At 50.7% G+C, this 23,307-nt stretch overlaps 2 protein-coding genes across 5 annotated transcripts in view; both read left to right on the top strand.

Annotated features, from left to right (window-relative positions):
- Positions 1 to 13,975, top strand: part of LOC137143736 (gap junction beta-5 protein-like) — an 82,875-nt gene extending 68,900 nt beyond the window's left edge. For 3 of the 4 annotated variants that reach the window (XM_067533692.1, XM_067533694.1, XM_067533691.1), the window contains 2 exons: positions 11,832 to 11,941; positions 12,446 to 13,975. In XM_067533692.1, coding sequence (XP_067389793.1) covers positions 12,471 to 13,301 — 831 coding nt within the window. In that variant the 5' untranslated portion in view covers positions 11,832 to 11,941; positions 12,446 to 12,470 and the 3' untranslated portion in view covers positions 13,302 to 13,975. The remainder of the gene's footprint in view (positions 1 to 11,831; positions 11,942 to 12,445) is intronic. The other variant, XM_067533693.1, reaches the window with a different exon arrangement.
- A 5,101-nt stretch (positions 13,976 to 19,076) lies between these two features.
- LOC137143751 (gap junction beta-4 protein-like) lies at positions 19,077 to 19,979 on the top strand. The gene has a single exon (XM_067533722.1). The coding sequence runs from the start codon at positions 19,080 to 19,082 to the stop codon at positions 19,977 to 19,979; it is 900 nt and encodes a 299-aa protein (XP_067389823.1). The 5' UTR covers positions 19,077 to 19,079.
- The last annotated feature ends 3,328 nt before the right edge of the window (positions 19,980 to 23,307 follow it).

Raw genomic sequence — 23,307 nt, 5'->3', positions numbered from 1 at the left:
GCCAGGGGTCTGTAGTGTAGACGCAGCCTTACTCGGCTCAAGTCCAGAGCAGCTTCTAAAAGAGACACGGGTTTTTCACAGCCTGCCCAGCGTCTGCACGGGAAGCAGGCTTGATGCAACTAAAGAGAGTCCACTAAAGAGAAGCTCCATTGCAAACAAGAGTCAATACCCAAAATCTCCATTGGAGAAAAAAGACAGTTGGGATGAAATCTTGCCCCATTGACTTCAATGGGAATTTTGCCGTGGACTTCAGCGGGGCCAAGTCTGCATCCTTGAAAAATAATGCTCCAGCTTCAGGGGATAAACCAACCACTGACGGGTGGGTGAAAGACTCCTCCGACGGGCAGGTTATTCCAGAACAACAGGCTTTCTTGCACCTTTCCTGGAAGCGGCTAGAAGGACCCCCCGGCTGATCTGGTGTGGGAATTCCTATCGTCTACTATTGCCAAGCACTAACTACATGGTAACGCCACTGGAGACATCAGTAGCTACATAGAAACTCCACTGGACATACCAGTGACCACGTGGAGACTGCCCTGAAGATGGCAGTACCTGCCCAGCTCCATGGCGCTCAGAAGCAAAGCATCCACTTGGACTGCCAAGAACTAGCCATGCCGAAGGAAATACACCGACTCCTCCACCGATCAGAAGAGAGCCACGTGAGCTCAAGTTATACACTCCAGCCAACAGACTGGTGCACGAGGTGGGTGCATGCTCATATCGACCTGTCTTCTGGAATGAAACCTCTGCAGAATGAACTGAAATACAGAGCCTGCTGTTTTAAGAGGCTGCAATACACTAAAACACTTGTGCTGGGGGATAGAAAGGTAAATGAGTGTGCAGGGGGATGGACAGACAGATGGATGGAAAGATGGGTGTGTAGGGGGATGGACAGATGGGGCTGGATGGGTGTGTATGGAGACAAATAGAAATATGACCTCCTGGTAATTCTAAGTCCCCAGTCCAGCTGAGATCAGTAGCAGCAGCACCGTTCATTCACACACTATTTGTCAGTGAACAGGTAGTAAACGGCTGATACCCAAGGACCGTCCTTTAACCACAGAATGTGCTGCTCTCACCGTTTGATCCTGCCAGCCATGTGCACCGTGAGTATGGGAGGCGGGTGCTTGTCTGTGACCAGGGGTGCAGCAAGCCCAGTGAAATTCTGTCCGTAGAGCAGACGGCAGGGAGCTTTCGTCCGCTGAACACACACCGCACCATCTGCTATGGCTCTTGCCGTTTGGTTTTCAACGCTGTCTGTGGCTCAGAAGGGAGACACAATGGCAGCATCTGGGTCTCGCTATATCTCCCTCTGTCTAGATAGATAAATAGAGGGGGCGTGGGGATGGAAGGATGATGGGCACGGTGCTACTTTCTTTCTTCTCTTTCCATCCAATCAGCCCCAGACTGTCTGTCAAATACTCTGCAGAGAATATATATATATATGTGACAGACAGTCAGGGGCTGATCTCCACTCTGGCTTCATTCAGAACAGTCTCAATCAGCAGAACACGAAAAGAAAGCAGCATAATCATCTGCTTCTGCTCTTCGTGTCTTCACAACAGGTGTGTGTGTGTGTCGGTGGTAGGCTCAGAAGGGGTCTCCACAGCCCCCCACCCCTCACTTACAGCCTCCATCCCCCCCAGGGGAACCCGCCTTGCAACACCAAACACATCCCTTTCTGTCAGGCACGTCTGCTGAGAGGTGGAAGGTGTTTTCCACCTGGAGTCATGGGTTGATAAAAAAATGTCCGTCATCTCTGACAGCTCAGCTCCCTTCCACTGGGCCAGCTGTCAGGCAGCGTCAAGACAGGCTGAAAAGGATGGAAGGAGAAGAAAGGAAAGAAGCAGCGTGATCATCTAATGACACATGAGCTGGGCTCAGGAAGAGGAGACTGTGCAGACAGGCATCTTGCTGGCCATATCCCAGCCTGCGTGTTAAGGCTCTGTCTGAAATAATCCTGTGATTTTCGTTCATTCATTTCCCACCCCCATGCACCAACTGCCCTGTCCCTACCAGATCGAGTTTGCTTGGATTTCTTTTGTGCTGTTAGGAGCGCTTGCTAAATTAATTAGCGAGGAAAGCATCATGAAGCCTCTGATGATCTTGACACACCAAATTACCCGGAGAAGTTACCATGAAGATTCCCATTTACCCTGCTCCGGCCAAGCACAGGGGCTGCTTCCATTGCCTGCCAGGTTGGATCACGGTTTAACTTGCCTGCTCAGGTTTCTTCGTCTTGTCAGCAATGCCAAGAGGCAGGTAAAACAAAACAGCTTGTTTCTTTCTTCAGCACCACGGTGGAAGCAGGCAAGGTGCGAGTGTGAGATCCTGGAGACCTGCTTGTACTTACAGAAGTACCCTTGGGTGGTGGCGCCTTGTCCGAGTTCACAAACCAAGCAGAGTCAGGCCGGGTTAGTGCTTGGATGGGGAGCCCATGGTGTAATGGGAAGTGGTGGTGCAGATTCCATGGGGGGGTGCTTTACTGCTGAGTCAACGTTGAGCCGCTGGTTTTGGATGAGACATAAAACCATGATACAGCCTTCTCAGGGCTGCTGACAAGCCCAGGACTCCAGCTGTTGTTTGGTGCTGATAGAGCGGTTCTGTGATCAAAGCCAGAGGTGGCTGCACTTGTGAAGAGATTCCTTTCACATCCAGGGCAGGGTTCTGGCCCACTTCGCACTGGTTTGGTGGCATAAAGGGGCTAGAAATTCCCCCAGCAAAGGGAGCGCGGCTGAAGCACTACTGTGCTCTCCCTGGCTGACGGATGAACCACTAGCAGATGAATCCCTCTAGTGCTGATTACAGCAGCCCTGAGGCTGCTCTGTGTTGTCCACCAGGGTTGGTGTAAAACTGGCTCCAGAATTAGAGATCTGCAACTAGTCCCTTTTGGCCTTTCCCTCTCGGTTATAACCAGTGGCTGTTGGCCTGCATCTGGGCCATAGTTTGCAAAGATCTTTGGGATTCTTTGTGGTGAAAGATGCTATGGGAATTTAAGATCGAGGGCAAGATTCCCCTGTCACGGACACGGGTGATCTCAAATGAATTACACGGGAGTAAACCTAGGGGAGTCAGGCCCATCCCTGTATCAGCCTTGTCCTTATGGAAATCTGTGCTCACTTCCTCCTCAGTTTTATGCCGGCCCAGACTGGGGCTGAAGTGGGTCAGCTCCTTGCGTTGGCCGGGAGCCGGCTCTTTGCGCTGGCTAGAGTTTGCCCAAAAGAGACAAGTTAAACCCAGAAAGCTGCAAACGGAGCCGGTTAATTCCTCCCTTCAAGTCAGACTCCAGAACAGCCTGTCAATTGGAGCGAATCCTGAAAGGAAGCCTGTATCGGAGAGCCCTCTGCTGGGGGTCGGTGGAAATTCAGATCCGGATCAGAGCTCGGATCCGTCTGTGCTCTTCATTTCAGGTGACACCAGTGTTTGCAAGTCAGACTGCACCCCTGCTTCCTGTCATGGCCGTTGAACACGGCAAAGCGAACAAGAGGGCTCCTTTGATAAAATTGCAGAGCTCTTCCTCCGAGCCGCCACCAACCAGGGGTAATTTACTTTACAGCTGTTTGGATGTTTCTCCACATTTATTAAAACCCAGTGGAACTGCGAAGAAAACCAGCCGTCGCTACTCAGATGATTCCAGCCCTCCCTGCCTTCCCCCCAGCAGTGCACCTGATTAGTGAGACGATCAGGCAGCTTAATTACTCCTAATCATTACTATTTCTTCACTCTCCCTCTCCCTGCGTTCTTACCCAATGAGCTGCTTTGCACTAGTTGGCTCTGTGCTGGGGCCAGCTCCTGGAAATCTTACTTTTTAAATGCCCAAAGACGGATTCAACCCCCTGACCTGTGCTATGAAAAGCTCTTGGAGTTCCTTTTGGTATCACAGATTCTAAGGCTGGAAGGAGCCACTGTAATCAGCTGAGACTGGTGTGTTGGGCAGGAATCAACCCCAGGCTTCCTGCATGGCAGATGAGAAGTCTACCACTGAACCACCAACGCAAAGACATAGCATCAATCCAGGCCTTTGTGAGGACCTGTGCGCAATTTGAACCCAGGACCTCTTGAACCCAAGGGAGAAGTATACCCTCAGGCCAACAAGCTACGTTCATGGATGAAAGGGTTAATGTTTAAAATAAAGTGTACAGATGATTATTCAATATGTGCCTAGGAATGAAATTACTTTGTTGTTGTTACCTGCTGTCTCACCGCTTCTGGTCTGCACTGCTATTCAGGGGCGGCGGCGGCTATTCCTCGATAGGATGATGATGTCTGCCGGGGGAAGTCATTGATGAGACTTAAGATGGCTGAGGAGTCCAGTTTGTGCTCTACAGATTTTTCCACGTGTGTGACAGGTGGTTGCTTGGAGGGGGCACAACTGCTGGCCGGGATGTTGTACACGTTCCTTCCTCCTCTGCCATTTCTCAGCCTCCTTCGCAAGGTGATTTTCTTCAAAACAGGCTGAGACTTGATGTCTGATGTGACGCCATTGCAGTCTATTGCCAGCCAGCTCTTCCCAATGCATGGGGTCAATGCCTCCTTTCTTAAGATGTACTTTCAGGGTGTCCTTGTAGCATTTCCTTTGTCCCCGCGGGTCCTAGGTAAGGGAAATGCTCGACATTTTCCAGTTCACTGCCCATGACAATTTGTGGGAAAAGGGGGGCAACTTGGCAGGGCAGGCTGGTGGAGCATCTTAGCCTCCCAATGTTGAGGGAGAGTCTTAGGCTCTGATCGGTGCCTGAAAAGAGATCTAGGGTGGATTGCAAGTCAGCCTCGGTGTGTGTGAGATTAGCATAGATGTCAGCACACTGAAAGTTGGTAATAACAATCCTGGTGACCTTCGATTAGAATGAAGATGCCACGGATTGAAAAGCTGGCCATCCATGCGATACTCAATCCCAATCTCAGAGGAAAGGCTATCACGAATAAATATCAAGATTTGGCAAGATAGATAACACAGCCCTGCTTAACCAGTATGGATGATGAACAGGTCCATCTCCAACCCATGACAGAGGAGGGTGGCGGTCATTCCATCATGAAGTAGCCTGAGAACACTAATGAACTTCAATGGGCAACCAAACCCAGACAGCACCTTCCCAACTGATGGAATCAAAGGCCTTAGTTAAGTCAACAAATGCCATAAACAATGGCTGGTGGTGTTCTCTACACTTCTCTGGATCTGTCATGCAGCAAAAATCATGTCAGTGGAAGGATATTTTCAGCAAGAGGGAGGAGACAGTTCAAAAGGATACGAGCAAGAATCTTCCCGGCAAAGGGGAGAAGGGCAACACCTTGGTAATTCCCGGACATTGATTTGACCTCTTTCTTAAAAATGGTCACAACGTTCGCATGCTTTAAGTCAGGTGGAATTTCCCCATTAACACAAATTCTAAGCAGAAGTTGATGAAGCTATTCCACCGGCTTTGAAGACCTCCGCAGGGATGCCATTTGGGCCTGGCCCCTTGTTTCTAGTCTGCACGCCAAACTTCCTCAGAAGATGGGGGGTCGGGAAGAGGTTCATTTACTGGATGCTGAGGAATGGACTCGATGGTGGCAGCAGAGACTTCAGATTCACGATTCAATAGAGTCTTGAAATGCTCCTTCCAACATTGCTTGAAAGCCACCTTATCCTTAAGGCGGGTGGAGCTGTTCTGGGATCACAGAGGGGTTGTGCTGTTTGAACTTGGCCGGTAGATGGCTTTCGTTGCTTGAAGAAAGCTTCTTATGTCATGTTGATCAGCAAAACTCTGGATCTCCTTGGCCTTTGCTTGCCACCACTGATTCTTGACATCACATAGCCTCCTTTGAACTACAGCTTTAAGCCGATAAATCTCTCGTTTTTGCTGGCTAGCGTTCATTTTGCCAAGCATGAAATACGCTTCTCTTCTGCTGAATAAGTGTCAGAATTTCCTCACTGTTCTCATCAACCCAGTCTTGATGGCAATGAGTGGAATATCCAATCGATTCAGCACATGCCTTGTGAATAACGGTCTTAAACTCCTCCCAGTGTGTTTGGATGTCATACCCAGGGCTATGAATTGAATTGATCGGGGTAGAGTTGCAGAGGGCTAAGCATGCTGCAGCAGGGTATTGGCCTGTCACCTCTGAAGCTTTCAGGGCATATCAGATATGGGGCCAAGGAACTCAGGTTTGGGCTTTGCAAGGGGGTGAATTGGATTTTTATCAGAACTAGCAAAGTCTCAGGGGATTCAGACAATAGGGTTCTAGTTTGGCCTCTCCCAAGTTCAATAGGATTTAGATGAAAAGTAAAAATGACATTGGTGTGTCCCTGAACTAACTCTCCTCCCGTGTGATTCACTTGTCTACACTATATTCTGTTTTCACTTCCTATGCTATCTGTGTAGCTGTTAAACAGACACTGCGTACCACACCAGAAGTGACTGCATTTCAGTGATGGGAGAAGTAATTCATAGGCAGACCAGATTTTCCAAAGAACTCAGCACCAGATTATCTAGGATTTACCACCTACAATTGGGGCCAGATTTTCAAAAAAAATCAGCTCCCATGTAGGTACCAAAACAAGGGCCAGAACTGCAGACGTGCTCAGCACCTACCCTTGATGACCAGAGTTTCCAGAGAGCTAAAATCCAGCCCCTCTTTCAGGTGCGGAGCTTTTGTTGAAAATCAAGCCCACGGTCTGTAAATCTGTAAGTGTTCTGGGAGCTCTTACGAAGTGACAGATGTTATATAAGAATGGCAGAGCATGATTATAATGCCGCAGCAGAGAATGGCCCAGTTAACAACGTCGTCACAGGAGCAAAGAAAGCCTGCAGGCCTTGTTACTTCAGTCAGGCCTATTAAGCAAAAAGCATCGCTAGTTTGACTACTCATATAACAGGAATTTGCAAATCTTGCAGCATCTCCTGCTTTTAAAAATACTTCGGGGAAACTTCCTTCCTTGGTGAGTCAGAAAAGAGGAGGAGGGGGAGTGCAGAAGACTCTTAAAGTGATTTTCCCCCCCCCCAGAGACAACCAGCTAAAAAGAACCAAAAAAAAAATAAATGCAGATGGCATCCAGGGCCAATCGCCTGTCACTCCAGTGCAATGCGGTGCCATTGCCTAGTGGCTAGCAGTGGTGCAGCCACAGGGGCGAATCCCTGAGGCTTCTGCCGCAGTCGTTTTGTCGCTATCCCTGGGTATGTATATTTCTCTGCAAGGGATAAAACACGGAGCGCTGGGAAAGACGCTAACGCCAGGTGGTAGCGAGGGGAGCCTGGCGTTGCTGAAATGGTTGTTAATTAATTCCCTGAGAAATAATTACCCGGCATCCACTCATTAAAAGCTGGGGAGGAAAATTCTCCTGCAGCGGTTGGCCTGCTAGAAAATGACATCTAACAGAAGCCTGTTGGAGATGTGACACTCCTCTGATCTGGGACGAGCTAGGAGACAGACAGATTGAAGATCCTTCTCAGCTACACTGCAGGCGCCTCCATGCCGCTGCAGCAACCTAAAGGGGTCTGAAAGTGGATGGAAATGGCCATTTGAGGGTAGCCCTAGCCTAAAGTCCTTCCGCAAGTCCTGCTCTCAGCCCTGTGTAAGGGGCAGATTAGGGGCATGGCCGGAATGCGCGGTATGCCAGCTGTTCTCTGCCTCAGCGGTAGTCCGGTAGGGCCCAGCGTTAGTCAGAGCAGCCCTCAGGAGACACACCACAACCAGCCTTTTAGAGATGAAGGACAATGCAGTGGTTAGGACGTGAGGCTGGGGTCGCAGAGCTAGGGGCCCAGTTTCCTCTGCCCCCGCAAGCTTGCGGGGAGATCTTGGGCGAGTCACTGAGCCCTTCTGTGTCTCAGTTGCCCACCTGTAAAATGGGGACAGTAGCACTGGCCTATCTCACAGGGGTGCTGAGAGGATAACCATGGAAATGCTGATGAGGTGGTGGGCGTGAGGGGACAAGGACCTTAGATCGATAGGCCTGGCCTGAAGCTCTCACCTGTGCCTTGTCCTCCAAGCACAGGACAGGAGGGATTGACAGTCAGGCCCATTCTGCAAAGGTTGGATCCAAAGCTGCTTGGGTTGCCAGGAGCCTGACAATATTCCCCGCTCCTTTAGACAAAATATGTTCCTGTGAATTTGGTGCCAGCCTGGTCACCCTGGGGCCCAGTAAGGGAGCCACATGGTGCCAAAATTACAGTGGCAGTTTTGCAAATAGGCTGGGGACCCACCGAGCTCGTGTCATCTACGCCGCCGAACGGCCATTGCGTGGTGAGAGCTTTCAGCCAGTGGTGACCTGGGCTGGCCTCAGGCGAAAGGCTCCTTCTCTGGTTCCCAGTCCCCGGAGGCGTGTGATCCCCTCCGCACAGTGATCCGCTGAGCCGGTCTGATAGCTTGGCCGAGGAGGACGTTTTTCCTGCATTTGGTGCATCTTGCCCCCTTGCTCCATAGCATTTCCCCTCCCAAAAGGGCACTGTCAGAGGTGGCAGGGGAAAGCTGCCTTGCCGTGTTCTCTATGCCAACGTACAATGCCAGACACCTCCTGCACAAGGAGCAAGGAGTGTCTCCTTGCCCGGGCCCCGGGGCTGAAGGGCACTTGGGTTAGGCTGTTAATGGTGTGTATTGTAACTGCATGGTCACGCTAAACCAAATCAGAGGGACAGATTCTGTGGTGCGGCTCACAGGAGCCACAGTCCGGGGGAAAGGGGAGTAGGGCACACACAGTGGCTTTAAAGAGGCCCTGTAAAAGTGGCCTGGATCGCGGCTGTAACTTACAACAGCGTTAGGTTGCCTGTGGGCTACGCGGCAGAGGGGAGCAGCCTGGAATCTCCTTGGCTCTCTGTGAGAGAGACTCTTCCTCCTGCTGCCACACTGGGCGCTGTGCCTGGGGCTGTGTGCTCACACATTGGGCAGGGGGCAGCTTTCATGGTCCCTACACTGTTCCTGGGCTGAAGGATTCTCCGCCGGCCAGCTGCGCTGCCCCCGTGAGGGCTAGAGGGCAGTCAGATCTGGTCCCTGAAAGGAGCCGTCACTGGCATGGCTGCATGTTCGCTTTCTTTGCCTCCTTGTTTTCAGGCACCTGCGCCACTGCTGAATAACCCCAGAGCTGGGTTGTATTGTGCAAAAGACTGCAGCCTCGGTGGCTGTTTGCAAAGAGCTGCAGGTGGCAAGGCTGAGCCCCTGGGGATGGGGAGGGAAGGGAAGTGCTTGGTCAGAATGCCCTGGCCAGCCCGTCTTGGAAGAGGGGGTTTCTGTGGAAACTGGGGGCATGGCAGCAGCAGAGGGACAGGATCCCCCTGTGACCTATGGGGAAAGCAGCGAATGTACCATTCCCCCTGGCTGGTGTCCTCTTTGCCGGCACATTCCCTACATTATTTACACTCCAGGCTGGAGGGTCCTGGCCAAGATCAGCCTGAGCAATCCTACTGACTCCAGCAGGGCTGCTTAGGGGAGTAAAGTTAAGTGGGACTTTGCAAGATTGGGGCCTAAAAATGCCATTGGGACAAGCCTCTCGGGCCAGCAATCCCGCAAGCTGGCAGCCAATGGGCATCTTGGAAATCCTTAATTCCTAGTTCCACCCCCAAGAGGGCTTCCCTCTGGAAATTCCTCCTCCTGGCTCCTGACAGCGCAGGGATGAATTGCACTTCAAGCTCTGCCTTGTTCTCAGAGAACCGGGCTTGCTGCTGCGGGAAGAACGAAGACCCTTCAGGAAGAGCAGAGCTCTGCAGGGGACCTCCCACCAGGTAAGTGGCATTCACCCAAGGGAGGAGGAGCCGCTTGGAGCTGGAAATATGGATCCTCATGGGCTGCTGGGCGGAGAAGGTCCGGGGGCTGGGGCGTGCGTCTCAGACACCTGGGCAGAAAAAGGAACTTAGGCTGTCCGTTTGTCTCAGAAATGAATTATGCCCACGAGACACTGGAGAGAAGCAAATCATCCCAGGCGGGTTCTAGACATTTGCACTGACCTGTCTCAGCGCGTGTTCAGTATGTGTCTGCAGTCTTATCTGGCTGTCTAGCTAGCTAGAGGGGGAGTGAGACAGTCACTTCAGGTTTATACCTTAGTGAAGAGGTGCAGAATCAGTTCCGTGTGCTCTTCGTGTGTGCCATGTATATGCATGAGTTGTGTGTGCTGTGTTCTGTGCTGCGGTGCAGGTGGGGGCTGCGTTGTGTGTATCAGGGTGCACTTTGTGTAGCTGGGGTGGAGTAACTGATTAATAACAATAGTTTGCATTTGTGTAGCGCTGCACATGTGCTGCTGTCAAACAGCTTTACAAAGGAGGGTAAATATCATCCTTCTTTACTGAGGGACAGCAGTGTGGGGCCTTGTCCAAGACACACGGTGAGTCTGGGTCAAAGCCAGGAATATAATTCAAGCCTCCTGGCCACCAGGCCTAACCACCAGTCCATTTCCCCTCCTAATCCTCCTGGGTTTTGATTTGTATCTGTACCGAGAGTGACTCTAGGTTTCCCAGCCCCTCCCTCCTCCTCAGCCTGCTGGTTCTTCTCCAGGCCATTCCATGCCAGCCAAGTGTCCACCTTGTGTGGGTTTATCCACATCCTTCCGCCCAGACTTTGCTTTGGTGCCAAGCCGGGGTGTCAGTTGCCCTGTGTACACAAAGTGCTGCCTCCTGTGGCTTGTCAGGCCTGAGGAATGAGTCCTGCTGTCCACACGCACAGCTCCCTGGCCTGGGGGGGTGTGGAGGGAGGGCAGCATGGGAGACCTGGTTCAGAGCTGTGCTCTCCCATGGTAGCGAAGGTTGGATTCCTGCGATGGGAGAGGATCTTGGCACTAGTGCCACAGACTTATTACATGATTCATCCTTAGCTTGTTTTATCGATTGTTTTCTGGAGACGTGCCTAGCAACTCAAGGCAAGTGAGTAACAAATCGCTTGGTACAAAGGGGCTGGCCTGAGAGACAGACGTGAGGGACAGAAACACCCCAGGCTTGCTGCTCTGCAACCCCTAAAATCTGCACCCGGGAATGGTCCCCAGAGAAAATCAGGATAAAGGGCCAGATCCTCAGGTAGTGTAAACAGGAACAGCCCTTTGATCTATACTGTCTTAATGGCCTCCTCTTATTCCAGTACCAGACTCGCCCAGCTCTGCTCAGCGGCTAGAGACGTGACCAAAGAAGGGAGAGACATGGAAGGGGACCTCGAATTAGCTTCTAGGCACAACCAGAATTAGAAATAACAAATAATAATTAATAAAGGCAAGGGGCCTTTTTGGATGAAGGGTGCAAATGCTTCCATCCATCCTTCTCCCCTCTGACAGCAGGGTCTCATGGGGCCCATACCCAAGGCGTTGGCTGGAATATCACCGTGCTTGTCCTGCCAGGTCATTGAATGTCAGGTCAAGTCAGTCACACGGTTGACTACTTGACATGGCTGAACCGGAGGAGGCAGCGAAGTCCCAGGTGCTGTCTCTCCCATGGTGGTTGCATCTCCAGCCCCTTGTCCGTTTCCCACCCCTTCTCCCACCTGCCCCGGGTTCCTGCATCACTTTCCTCTGCAGAAGCCACGAGGTTGCCGCCCAGCACTGTAAATCGTTCATTTCTGCAGCAAAGTGGGCGAAGGCTCACCCTGTGATGAACAGGTAAATCTCATTTCTTAGACTGACGAGAGACAAATCACCATTTTTCACCCCAGGGCCTTGGGGCCCTTGTGGAAACATACTTTCTTTCCTCATTTGCCCTGCTTTTCAGGAAGCAGGAAGCAGCATTTGAGAGGAGATTCTCTCTCAGAAGGACAAGCAATTTGTGCGCTTGATTAGACCTCTCTACTTCCCTCCCAAGCTCAGACACGTTTGGTGGGTGGGTGTTTGATTCGCGTTGCCCTGCCTGCTTTAAACATGTTTTTTTCTTCTGTTATTTGTACCTTCGCAGGGTTGTGAGCAGTAGATTCACAGGTGCGTGCAGAGAACCAGTGCATGGCCTAGACACTACTCAAATCTCTCCACCAGCTGAGGACTCAACTGCATAGCTCTTCGGTAGGGGTGAGTTTCAACCTTTACGCTCAGGGCTGAGTGACCATCATAACAACCCACCAAGATTGCCCTGTCCCCAGATGCTGGCTGCACCATGTCTGTGGCCAGTGTGTCACACGATCCTTTGCCTACATGCACTGTGGCGTGAACACCTGGGTTCTGTTCCTGGCTCTGGGAGGACTTGTGTTCAAGCTGTGGGGAGAAGCAAGAGGCAGGACTCCTGGGTTATATCCCCAGCTATTAGAGGGGTGTGAGGTCTAGGGGCTAGATGTGGGGAGGACTGGAAAGGGATTGCATTCCCATCTCTGAAAGGGAGTGGGAATGAGTGGTTAGAGCACTGGGATGGGACTGGGAGGCAGCACTCCTGGGTTGTATTCCCAGCTCTTGAAGGGTACTGTGCTTCGAGCCAGAGCCTAGAAACCTGTAATCCTGGGTGCTGACTCCGCCAATGATTTGCTGTGTCAATAGCTTGATTAATATTGATTAGTTTATCTTTATTTCTCCCCCTCCCAGAGCCAGTTAACGGGAGCCACAGGCCATGAACTGGGGTGTATTCGAAGGGCTCCTGAGCGGGGTGAACAAGTACTCCACGGCCTTCGGGCGCATCTGGCTCTCCCTGGTCTTCATCTTCCGGGTGCTGGTCTACGTGGTGGCGGCCGAGCGGGTATGGAGCGACGACCACAAGGACTTTGACTGCAACACGCGTCAGCCCGGCTGCTCCAACGTCTGCTTCGACCATTTCTTCCCTGTCTCCCACATCCGCCTCTGGGCCCTGCAGCTCATCCTCGTCACCTGCCCCTCCCTACTGGTGGTCATGCATGTGGCCTACCGGGAGGCCAAGGAGCAGAAGCACCAGGAGGCAAAGGGGAAGCACTGCCGCCGGCTCTACCCCAACCCCGGCAAGAAGCGGGGCGGGCTGTGGTGGACCTACCTGCTCAGCCTCATCTTTAAGGCTGCTGTGGATGTGGTTTTCCTCTACATCTTCTACCGGTTCTACAAGAACTACACCCTCCCCAGTGTGGTGAAGTGCGAGATCCCCCCGTGCCCCAACATTGTGGACTGCTTCATCTCCAGGCCCACGGAAAAGAACATCTTCACCCTCTTCATGGTGATCACGGCTTGCATCTGCATCCTGCTCTGCCTGGTGGAGGCCTTCTACCTGGTGGGGAAACGGTGCCGAGAGGCCCTGCTGTCCAGGAGGGAGACCAGGCAGTTCAGGAGCATCGTTCATAACAAGGACTGTTCCCTCTCCCACGGCGAGCAGGACAGCCTTGAACAAGGAGGGCAGATTTTCCACAGGGCGGATTACAAGCTGGCCATAGTTCCAATCACTGCCAGCTCCCAGAAGGGAGAAGACCTTATCTCCTAACTGAAGGGAAAGGCATAAGGAGGCTGTCTCCATGCAGAGTGGTCCTCCTCCAAGACCAGCACCTCCTTGGTGGTGGTGCCTTTAGACTTCATGAGCATGGGGAACCACGATTAGGCTCAGCTGCATGAGCCAAGTTTAGACCCAGCCTCTGCTGGCAGCTCAGTGATCAGCAGCTGCTCCCATCACACACCAGGGTGTTCGCTCCATTGGGTGGTCCACCCACATGGCATTGGCCTGGTGGAAATAAGCGGAGATACTTGAGAGAAGAGTGGCCCCTCTAGTCAGAGAGACGCTAGTAACCAGCAGCTGGAGAGAGCAGGGGAAAGGGGAATGCAAAGGAGGTTAGAGTTGTAGGATGTAGACCTCGGAGATTTGATGGGTTCTTGCACCTTCAACTGAAGCAGCTGTTGCTGCTGGCTGTTACTGGAGACAGGACACTGGGCTCGAAGGACCCAGGCTCTGACCCAGTCTGACAATTCCTGTGTTGAGATAACATGCAGGATTGTGCCCTCCTGTGTTTTCCAGCAGTGTGTCTAGTGTCCAGTGAGGTTGGAGAAGGCCTACACAGCCATGAATGCTCCTGGTGTGGGGATGCCTTGGGCAAGCGCGTATTTTCTCTCCAAGCCTGCTGGGGAGAGGGGCATTAGGTCTCCAAAGTGCTTCTTTTCATGAACAGTCGGTCAGCTTTGCTCACCCAATAGGAGCAACTACTGGTGGTAGCAGAAGAAACCAGAAAGAACTGGAGGCATCCCCATGAAAATAATGCAGTGTTTTCCCATCTGGGGGAAATGACTAATAATCCGTCATGCCAGAGATTCAGGTCATGGTAAATGAAACACTTTCTAATGTTGGTGACAGGGACTCGGTTCACTCTTAGGGAATTGAAGAGTTTTGCTGACTGGGGGGCAGGGTGAGGCAGCGGCCAAAGGAAAAGAAAAATATCTCCTAGATCCATTGTTTTTTAAGGCCAGTGTGATTATCCTCTCTGACTTCCTGCATAACACAGGCCAGGGAATTCCACCCAGCCATTCCAGCATCAAGCCCATAGCTTCCGGTTGAGGTGGAGCTGATCTATTACAAAGGCATCCAGTCTTGATTTAAAGATCCCAATGGGGGTGGAGGAGCCACCTCGTCCCTTGGTAGGAAGATGTTCCAACGGGTAATTACCCTCGCTGTTTAAACATCTCCTTCAGTTGATGGTGCACGAGCAGCTGTGTAGGTGGCCCTCTTTCTTCTGAGTCATTTGTCATTATACCTCCCATAGCATCTTTCAGGGATTAGCTAGTGATTACACAGCCCAACACTAAACTCAGGAAACTGCATCCGGCTGACCTAAATTCTCAGACACCTCACTCCCTCTCCGAAAAGGAAAATGATGATTTAATGTCACTGGCACAGAATGGCTGCTGTGCTCCACCCCAGAGATGGTGGCATTTCAGGGGTGATTTCCACTCAGAGGGTCGAACGCTAAACTCATTCCGTGTTCATAGAACTAATGTAGCACATGTCACACTGATGAAGTTCTGCAAAACTCTGTGGTATGGACATGATAGAGCGTTTTAAAAGGCCAACGCGAGCAGTTCAGGTGCACTGTACGTTCCATGGGCCAGTCCCTCCGCTGGTATAAATTAGCGCAGCGGCACTGAAGTCAGTGGAGCTGTGCCCATTTACACCTCACTGCGACCCTAACCCTGTGTGCATTTCTCATCAGATGTACCCTTGCAACTAATAAAAATGTCTCTTTATCAGAAATGGGGTTTGTTTCTGTTTCTCTTTCTTGGGTTTATCTTAAAACCTATAAAACAGGGAGGAATAAATATTTGTGAATAGGATTTTTCAAAAGGTGTGCCCCAAATACACCATTTTTACAGCACTGAAGATTTGCTTGCTGAGAGGGGCAGAATAAACTCCCTATTTCTCAGAAAGAGCTTACCACTCTTGGAAATATGTCTCGCCTTCATCTTCCTTTCAAGCAGTTGGTACTGGCCACAGTTGGGTATCGGAGACTGAATGAGATGGACCTGTGGTCTGACAGTTCCTCTGTTCCTGTGTGTGGCGTGGGAGTAGCCTTGCTGTTATTTAATGCATGGAAAACAATTTTCTGAACACTATTACAAACGGAGCTTTACTTTTATAACGAGTCAGGATTCACCTACAGACAACCACTGAAAGCAGAAGAATGGCCTCTGAAAGCCCCATAGCGAATCGTCTTTGATTAGCACGGTGGGAGCTGAGAGTGGTTGGAGCAGAGAACGGGGGACCAGGAATCTCTTTTGGTTCCGTTTCCAGCTTCACTCCTGTAATGTTTTGTGAATTGATTATTACTTGCTGAGTGCTGATGAATGCTCAGCACTGACGCTGCTGCAGGACCTTGGCTGAGTCATTTAATCTCTCAAAGTCGTGGTCTGTCTGCAAAATGAGGATGGCATGCGCCCTCCCCTGCAGAATGGAGTTGGCACCTTAGTGGATTCATGCTTCCAAAGCAATTTTGCTAAGAAAGGCAAAGCATTATCATCCCAATATCACATGCTGCACAACTTATCAATGCCCATGTAAGGCCAAGCCCTTGTCTCTATGAAATCCATGGCAAAACTGCCATGGAGTTCAATGGGCACTGGCTATAATGCAGAGCTGGAGTGTCAGTTCAATTTTTTGCTGTGACCTTAGGCTTTTTTTTTTTAAAACCCTCTATGAAGTAGGGCTGCCCAGCTTATTGGCGGAAGGGAGACACACCCAGCAGATGTAAGCATCCCCAGTGCATCACCAAAGGCAGAGAGACCTTTCACACTGCACTGCAATGGAATAGCCAGAGAGCGTCTATGGGCTTCTCTGCCATCAGGTAAGAGGCATGTTCTAGTGTGCAAAGGAGAGAGCTTGCTTGGCAGGGTGAAATAGCCTGGTTGGGGAAATGCAGTTTGATTTAAAGGCGCCTACCCGCAGGATTAGAAACTTCACAGTTCTGCAACCTGGCTTAGAATCTACTTTCAGGAGACCACGGTGTGTGAATATGTAACAGAGACCTTCACCCAATGAGACAGGGTATTACTGCTTACAATGTATCATGTTGCTAAAGCACTTTGAAGGTGCAAAGTTCCATTTTGGTGGTAATTTATTTTTATTAAGGGGCTGTTCGATTCGTGAATTTATGTATGTGTTATACACACAATAGACATTCAGGTATCACAGCGCAAGGCATGGTTGGCATACGAACCTACATTGATAGAGAGGTAGCTCCCGCTGTCATGAATGTGATAGATAGTATTGTTACGTTATTAGAAGGTGCACTGCATATTAAGATGATTTCATGGAGGTGAGCTTTGTTGTTTGTTTACCATGGAAAGCTATAATCAAATTATTAATAGTATTTAATATTGATATTGTAGAAGGCCCCACGGCCCCAGCTGGGATCAGGGCCCGATGGACTAAGTGCTGCACAAACACATGCGAAGACACAGTCCTGCCCGGAAGAGCTCAGAAGTTAAGAATGCTAGACATTATAACTAAGGGGGGGGGGGGTCTTTTCAAATGTTCAGAAAAATCTTGGTGCAAACAGGCGATATTCTCCAGGAATGCCGTTGTGGCTCCTGCTTTTTCAATAATGCTGCAAATGTTTGGAATTGGATGGACGGGTACGTCCAGTATCTGCAACACATTGGACCCAAACTGACATGAAACCCCTTGCAGTGTAATCTGATCATATTACAGGCGTGGGTAGGGGTCCTGACCCAAATCTGGTCCCCATTGTGCTAAGCATGGTACATGCGCCAAAGAACTTATAGTCTAAGATGACAGACAGTCAAAGGGGGGGCAGAGGAAAAAGTTACAGTGTAGTCAAGTGACTTATCTAAGGTCACACAGCCAGTCAGTGACAGAGGAGAGAATTGAACTCAGGTCTCTTAATGCTCGGCCCTGAGCCATAGCCCCTCCATCACGCTGCCCTCCTATTTATGGTGGCTCATCATTTTGCCTTTTCTTTCACACACTGAATCCCCACCACCCGCTTAGGTTGACTAGCACTTTGACTGCAATGGTCTACTCCGGGAAAGGCACCACTCAGCGTAACAGTGTACACTTTAAGACGCTTCCTGCAAACCCTTCCTCCCCTGTGGCGGCTCCTTGTTCTCGTGACTAATCGGTGGCATTACATGTCTGAGCCAGGTCTGCTCAGGTGAGTAAAGGTTGATAGGGTCTGGCCAATGACTGGGAAAGTAAGAGTGACCCGCGGGACTGTTAACAAGTTAACAAAATCTCTGAAGGAGGTGAGATGAAGGAGATGGTTAACACACCCATCTCTGTAATAAACAACAGCACTACATGGCAAGATCTGCAGTAATACGATGTGTTCTTCAGTGTGTCGGGCCGTACTGTAATTCCTGCGGCCCTCGTCCGTAACTGAACATTATCTGGAATGAATAACTAACAATAATTCCCCCCTAAACGTACTCATCGGTTACATTAACAATGAACGTGGAGTTCAGTTGATTATTGGGATTCCATTGTTACCTTAGGCCAAGATTTTCCTAAGCCTCTGGTCAGTTAAAGTTCTTCCATTTTTTTTTTTTTTTTGTGGGGCGGGGGGAGGTCTGACCTGAGGTTCCTGAAAGAGGCCAGGTCTTCAGTTCTATTTCTGACAATCAAGTCTCTTTAAAGTGTCTCAAGTTGGGCTCCTGAAATCACTAGTCACTTGGGAAACCCTTGGCCTTTAAAGCACACCCCGAAGAGAAAGGTACTTTCTTTCTGAAAACTTCCTGTCGCTTTAAGAGAATTTGGTAGGGAGGGAATTTCAGCCGTGTCCTCCTGGTGTGAACCGTGGACCCGGATTAAGTCTCTGGTATGCATGGTGCTGTCACACCCAGAGGCGATGCTTCTGGCAGGTCATGTTCTTTTTTTCAAAGACAACTGCACCCGTTTTGCTCAGCAGGACCTCGTGGGAGACAGTGCAGGTTGGGAGGGGTCAACCGATAATAAAAGACCATGCTGGGGAAAACAAGCACAGGCCATGTGGGCTAGGAGTCAAATCCAGCCCCATTCAGACACACAGCGAAAGGACTAGACACCACTTGAATCCCAGGCGGGGCTCTGTTGTCTTAAGCAGCAGTCTGTTCTTGCTATAGCCAGAGCTCAGAGCACACGAGGGTTTACATGGGATTGAAGTGGTGCCTGCGCTTGGTGCTGCTCAGGACTGAATTTCATCCCAGAGCACGAGATGGCCGTGGCCTGAGTGCTGATCCCATCACTGACCCTCACCTGCTTTTCTGTGGCCACGGACTTCATCTCCAACTTGCACGGCTCTGATCAGTGCAGTGGCACAGGCGATGGGAGGATGCCGGCATTGACGTGCACTGGGCGGCAGCCGAGGGGAAGAAAGGGGCGGTGCTAGCGGGACCTAACTCAAATCCAGGGGTAAATTGTTCCTTCGCACACAGCCCTGAGCAAGGCATGTGTATAACCTGCATCGCTCCAAGAAGAGTCCTGGGGGGCATCATAACTCAGAGACTCGCCCCTGCGGCACCATTCACCCCCTGCCCAGGGTGAGGGGCAGGAATTTACTGTTGGCCCGCACCAGCCGTAAATCATTGACAGCCCTGGACTGTCTCCACTGCTGGCCAAGGGAGTAGGGGCTGGAGTCAAGGCCCCAAGATACTCCAGGGATGTGTAGCCTCCCTTGTGCAGGCATGTGGTCCTAGCTGCGGCCTAGCCCTCACGTGAGCTGTTCCACTCACTGCAGTTTGGTTGGTCTCCCCTCCAGCTCGTGCGCCGCTAACCCCAGAGCAAAGGATGAACTGGTCCTCGCTCCGAGAGCTCCTGAGCGGGGTGAACAAGTACTCCACGGCCTTCGGGCGCATCTGGCTCTCCGTGGTCTTCGTCTTCCGCTTCCTGGTCTACGTGGTGGTGGCCGAGCAGGTGTGGAGCGACGAGCAGGGGGACTTTGACTGCTACACGCGCCAGCCCGGCTGCTCCAACATCTGCTACGACCATTTCTTCCCCATCTCCCACATCCGCCTCTGGGCCCTGCAGCTCATCCTCGTCACCTGCCCCTCCCTGCTGGTGGTCATGCACGTGGCCTACCGGGAGACCAAGCAGAGAAAGCACGGGGAGGCGGAGGGAGGGAACTGCCACCAGCTCTACCTCAACCCCGGCAAGAAGCAGGGAGGGCTGTGGTGGACCTACCTGCTCAGTCTTGTCTTCAAAGTCGCTGTGGACGTGACTTTCCTCTACATCTTCCACCGGCTCTATGCCAATTTCAGCCTGCCCAGAGTGGTGCGGTGTGCCGAGGCCCCCTGCCCCAACACGGTCAACTGCTTCATCTCCAGGCCCACTGAAAAGAACTTCTTCACCTACTTCATGGTGGCCACCGCTGCCCTGTGCATCCTTCTCAATCTCTGCGAGATGGCCTACCTGGTCGCCAAGCGGTGCTGGGAACCGGCCACCCAGCACCAGAGCAGAGAGCTTCTGAGCAGGCCCGCAGGCTGCCCTGACTGTGCACAGCAGAAGACCCATGCTCTTAGCACATCATCCTCAGGGCAGGCTGCATTCAGCTCTGTCCCTTTATGTAGCAGGGAGGGTGCTGGTGAAGGGAGAAGCGGCTCATGCTTCAGCGCCCTACGTTCCGGATCTATGGCACAGACTCCATCGACCAGTGCAAACTTCTCACCAGCTTCACTCACCACAGACTGACCGACAAAGTCATCAAAGACTGATTAGATGCATTTCTCCAAGGCTCAGTCCCATGCCTACTGCAGGCAGGGTCGTGCTTTCTATGGAAAGGACATTGACAAATAGCAGAGCCGGGTGGACGTTTCCAACTTCCCATCTTTTCAACCAAAACGTTTTTTGGGTTTTTTTTTTTTTTTAAGGGATGAAATTGGTGAGAAAATTTGCCTGTTTCTTGATCAGCTTCGATGATTAGCTTATAAAGGGTCAATAAATGATCTGTGGATGTTCTAGGCATGTTCTGGACATGAGGGGTATGGTTTTTAAATGGACCTAAACCCATCAGTGGAAGGTGTCGCAGGTGGTTTGAAGCCATGTCGATAAGCAGCCTATTGATCTGTTGGACTCAGTAAAATATCTGTGGATCATTGTTAATGGTTCTTCAACTATTTATAACTATCTCTGGAATATAAAGTCCTGCTGTGATGATTTGGGAGCTCTGTCTCCATACAGCTTATGAACGCTGTTTGTTTGCAATCACGACCGTTCTTTTGAGTGTGGGCCTGGGGTTGGGTTGCCTTCTCTGTTCTCCTTTTACCTCTCAGTTGGACTGGGATGCCGAGGGGTAGTGGCACAAAGCTAACGATAGAGGGTTGTTAAACCTTGATGATCCTATATTCACACAGAAGCCCCCTAACCAAAAGGCAGGCTTTTACCCAGGAGAACCGGGCTATCCAGAGAAAGGTCACCGGGCAACAAAGTCACCTGGTAGGGCTGATCAGGAAGTCACCTGACAGAGGAGACTGGTTATAAAAGGGCAGGAGCTGCTCTAGTCTGGCTTTTCCAGCAGCTGAAGTTGAGGGGAGCTGCTGCCGGAACCTGACGGAGCAGGGGGAGCCCTGCAACACCGATAGGGGAGCTCAACCGGATCAGGCCCAGAGACCTGATCTGTTTTATGCCACTTCCAGCCTGCCCGATGGTTGCAATGGGCCGGAGCCGCTAATAAATCTCCATTTATCTACCTCTTCTCAGCTGTCTGAGATTCTCTGTGCGCCTCTCCTGGCCTACCCATGGGTTTGGAGGTTATTTAAAGCAGTGATAATGGTTCAAAGAGCTGGAAGGAGCAGGGGACGGGGAGAACTGGGGATGGGGTAGGTAAAGGCAGGATCTAGGAGGACGACGGAGGGTGTTAACCTCATCAAGTGCATGAGACTGACATCCCAGGAAGCTGATTGGCTGGCAAGGCACATGTGAAGTGGATTATAGCACGTTGCTCTGCTTGGACCCTGCTTGGCTGGTTGGATCAGTTTTGCAGGGAGCTATATTCACATTTATGAGTCTGAAATTTGCTTTCTTCAAATAGCCAAATCCTCAGCTGGTGATAATCAGCCTAGCTCCATTGGTGTCAAGGGACAATTGAAGCCAGTTGAGGCTCTGGCCCCTAAACTCCGATAGTCACTTAAAATACAACCTTTCCATGGGCGTTCCCGCTAGTACCGCTCGTTTTCTAGAATAGTCATGGAAGGGGAATTGGCAGAGTGGGGTTTTCTACCTTAGGTACTTATCCAGCCCTTATTACCTAATCTTCTCACAATCTTTTAGTGTATTTATCCTCACAATACCCTTGTGAGGCAGGGCAGTTCTGTTATCCCCATTGTGCAGAAGGGGAACTGAGGCACAAAGAGACTAAGCCCTTTGAGCATCTGGCCCTAAGGGACTTGCCCAAGGTCTCTCAGGAAAGCTGTAGCAGAGCCGAGACTTGAACCCAGGTTTGCCAGATTCCGGCTATATCCCTAACCATTGTATCACCCTTCCTCTAATGGAAACTGGGTATCCAAATCCCTTAGGCAACTTCGAAAATCTCAGCCTGAGTGTTCTTATTCAAGCAAATATTTCGGAAATATTGCTGCTGATGCTCAGTACATACAGTCCAGCTGTATATATATATAGGCAACGCCTCTAAACGTCAGCTGACTCAAGTCACTCTATAAATCAGCTTTATTGCGACTGGAGCGGGTTGGGTTTTTAAAACAAAAATCACAAGAAATTTGGCAGTGGGGTTTCCATTTGACAGGGTTTGAAACAGACCTTTTTTTAAATCAGCCTGAATTTTTTTACCTGCGGTGTTATTGAGAACACTGTCAAAATGATTATGGAAATGTTTCATTTACTGACAAACAGGTGTTTGTGAAAAGAAAAATGTTGCTAACAGTTTCAATTAAAAATGTGAAAAATGTCTAAAAAGGCAGCAGGTTTCTGTGAATTTTTTTTAAAAGGCTTTTAATTTAAAAAAACGTGTTGGGAAATGCCTACCCGCTCTAATTCTAACCGAGCAAACGCTGCCGTTTGCCAAGCACTGAATCTCTCTCCATGGCTGATGTGCATCGCCATGATGGTCAGAAACAGGCTGGCATCAAGTCTTGCTTTAGCTCACAGAAGTCTGAAGTTTGCCTTGATGCTGGGAAATTAAGACAAACTGACTGATTTATTTGGTGTTCTGGGGTGCTCCCCTTCTATTTCCAACATGCGTGAACCTGTCCATATTCAGGCAATACCTGCAAAAACAACATGCTCAGAACAGCCGTTTCTGTAAACAGCACATGGCTGGTATGTGAAACATCTCATCGGCTTGAGCCAGTTTTGCCCTAGGCAAGCAGCAGCCGCTTGTGAGATGTGGTAACAGGCGTTCCCACAAACGAGCGCGGTGAAGCAGTTACTAAAGGATGGGTGACAGAATGAGGCTGTTACAGTCAGGCCATTTTGGCTCATCTCTTGCAGTGAATTTCTCCTGGCTGGGGATGTGATCTCTGATGCATATGCTACCACGAGCCCTGCCCAGCGCTTTTGCTAATGTGCAAGAGAGACAGGGCGGGCTAGGCAATGGAGCCTTCACTGGCAGGAGAAGAGACCCGGGCCAGGCCAAAATGTGCAGCTGTGACTAGTTGTTTCGGGTGCCTCACTTAAGACATCCTTAAAGGGTCTGTTTTTCAGGGACCAGCTGCTCAGCACTTCAGGCCCTTTCCAGGTCTCCCACCGGTGGCACTGTTGCCTGATCCTTTTTAATGATGACTCTTAATTGTAGTGATTGCCAATTGAGCCTTATCAATGAGCTGGGTAACAGGGTTCTTGTCCTGGAATCAAGCGACACAGAGCTAAAACCAACGGGTCGAGTAGCTTGCAGGGAACCTCGGGGTGTACAGCAAGGACGGTCAGACCGAGAGCCAAGCAAAGTCTTTGGTGGTTTTCATCCAAACCAATGATCGAGGCAGGAAAGCTCCAACCCACTTAAAGGGATAGCCTCAGTATGGTATGGAATCATTCCTTGCATACGGTCTGAGACTTGTCTACTCAC

Source organism: Emydura macquarii, unplaced genomic scaffold (genome assembly GCF_026122565.2).
Source record: "Emydura macquarii macquarii isolate MOO-44397 ecotype Brisbane River unplaced genomic scaffold, CSIRO-AGI_Emac_v2 contig_3348, whole genome shotgun sequence".
Taxonomy (NCBI): Eukaryota; Metazoa; Chordata; order Testudines; family Chelidae; genus Emydura; species Emydura macquarii.
This window is presented reverse-complemented; position numbering and strand designations above follow the sequence as displayed.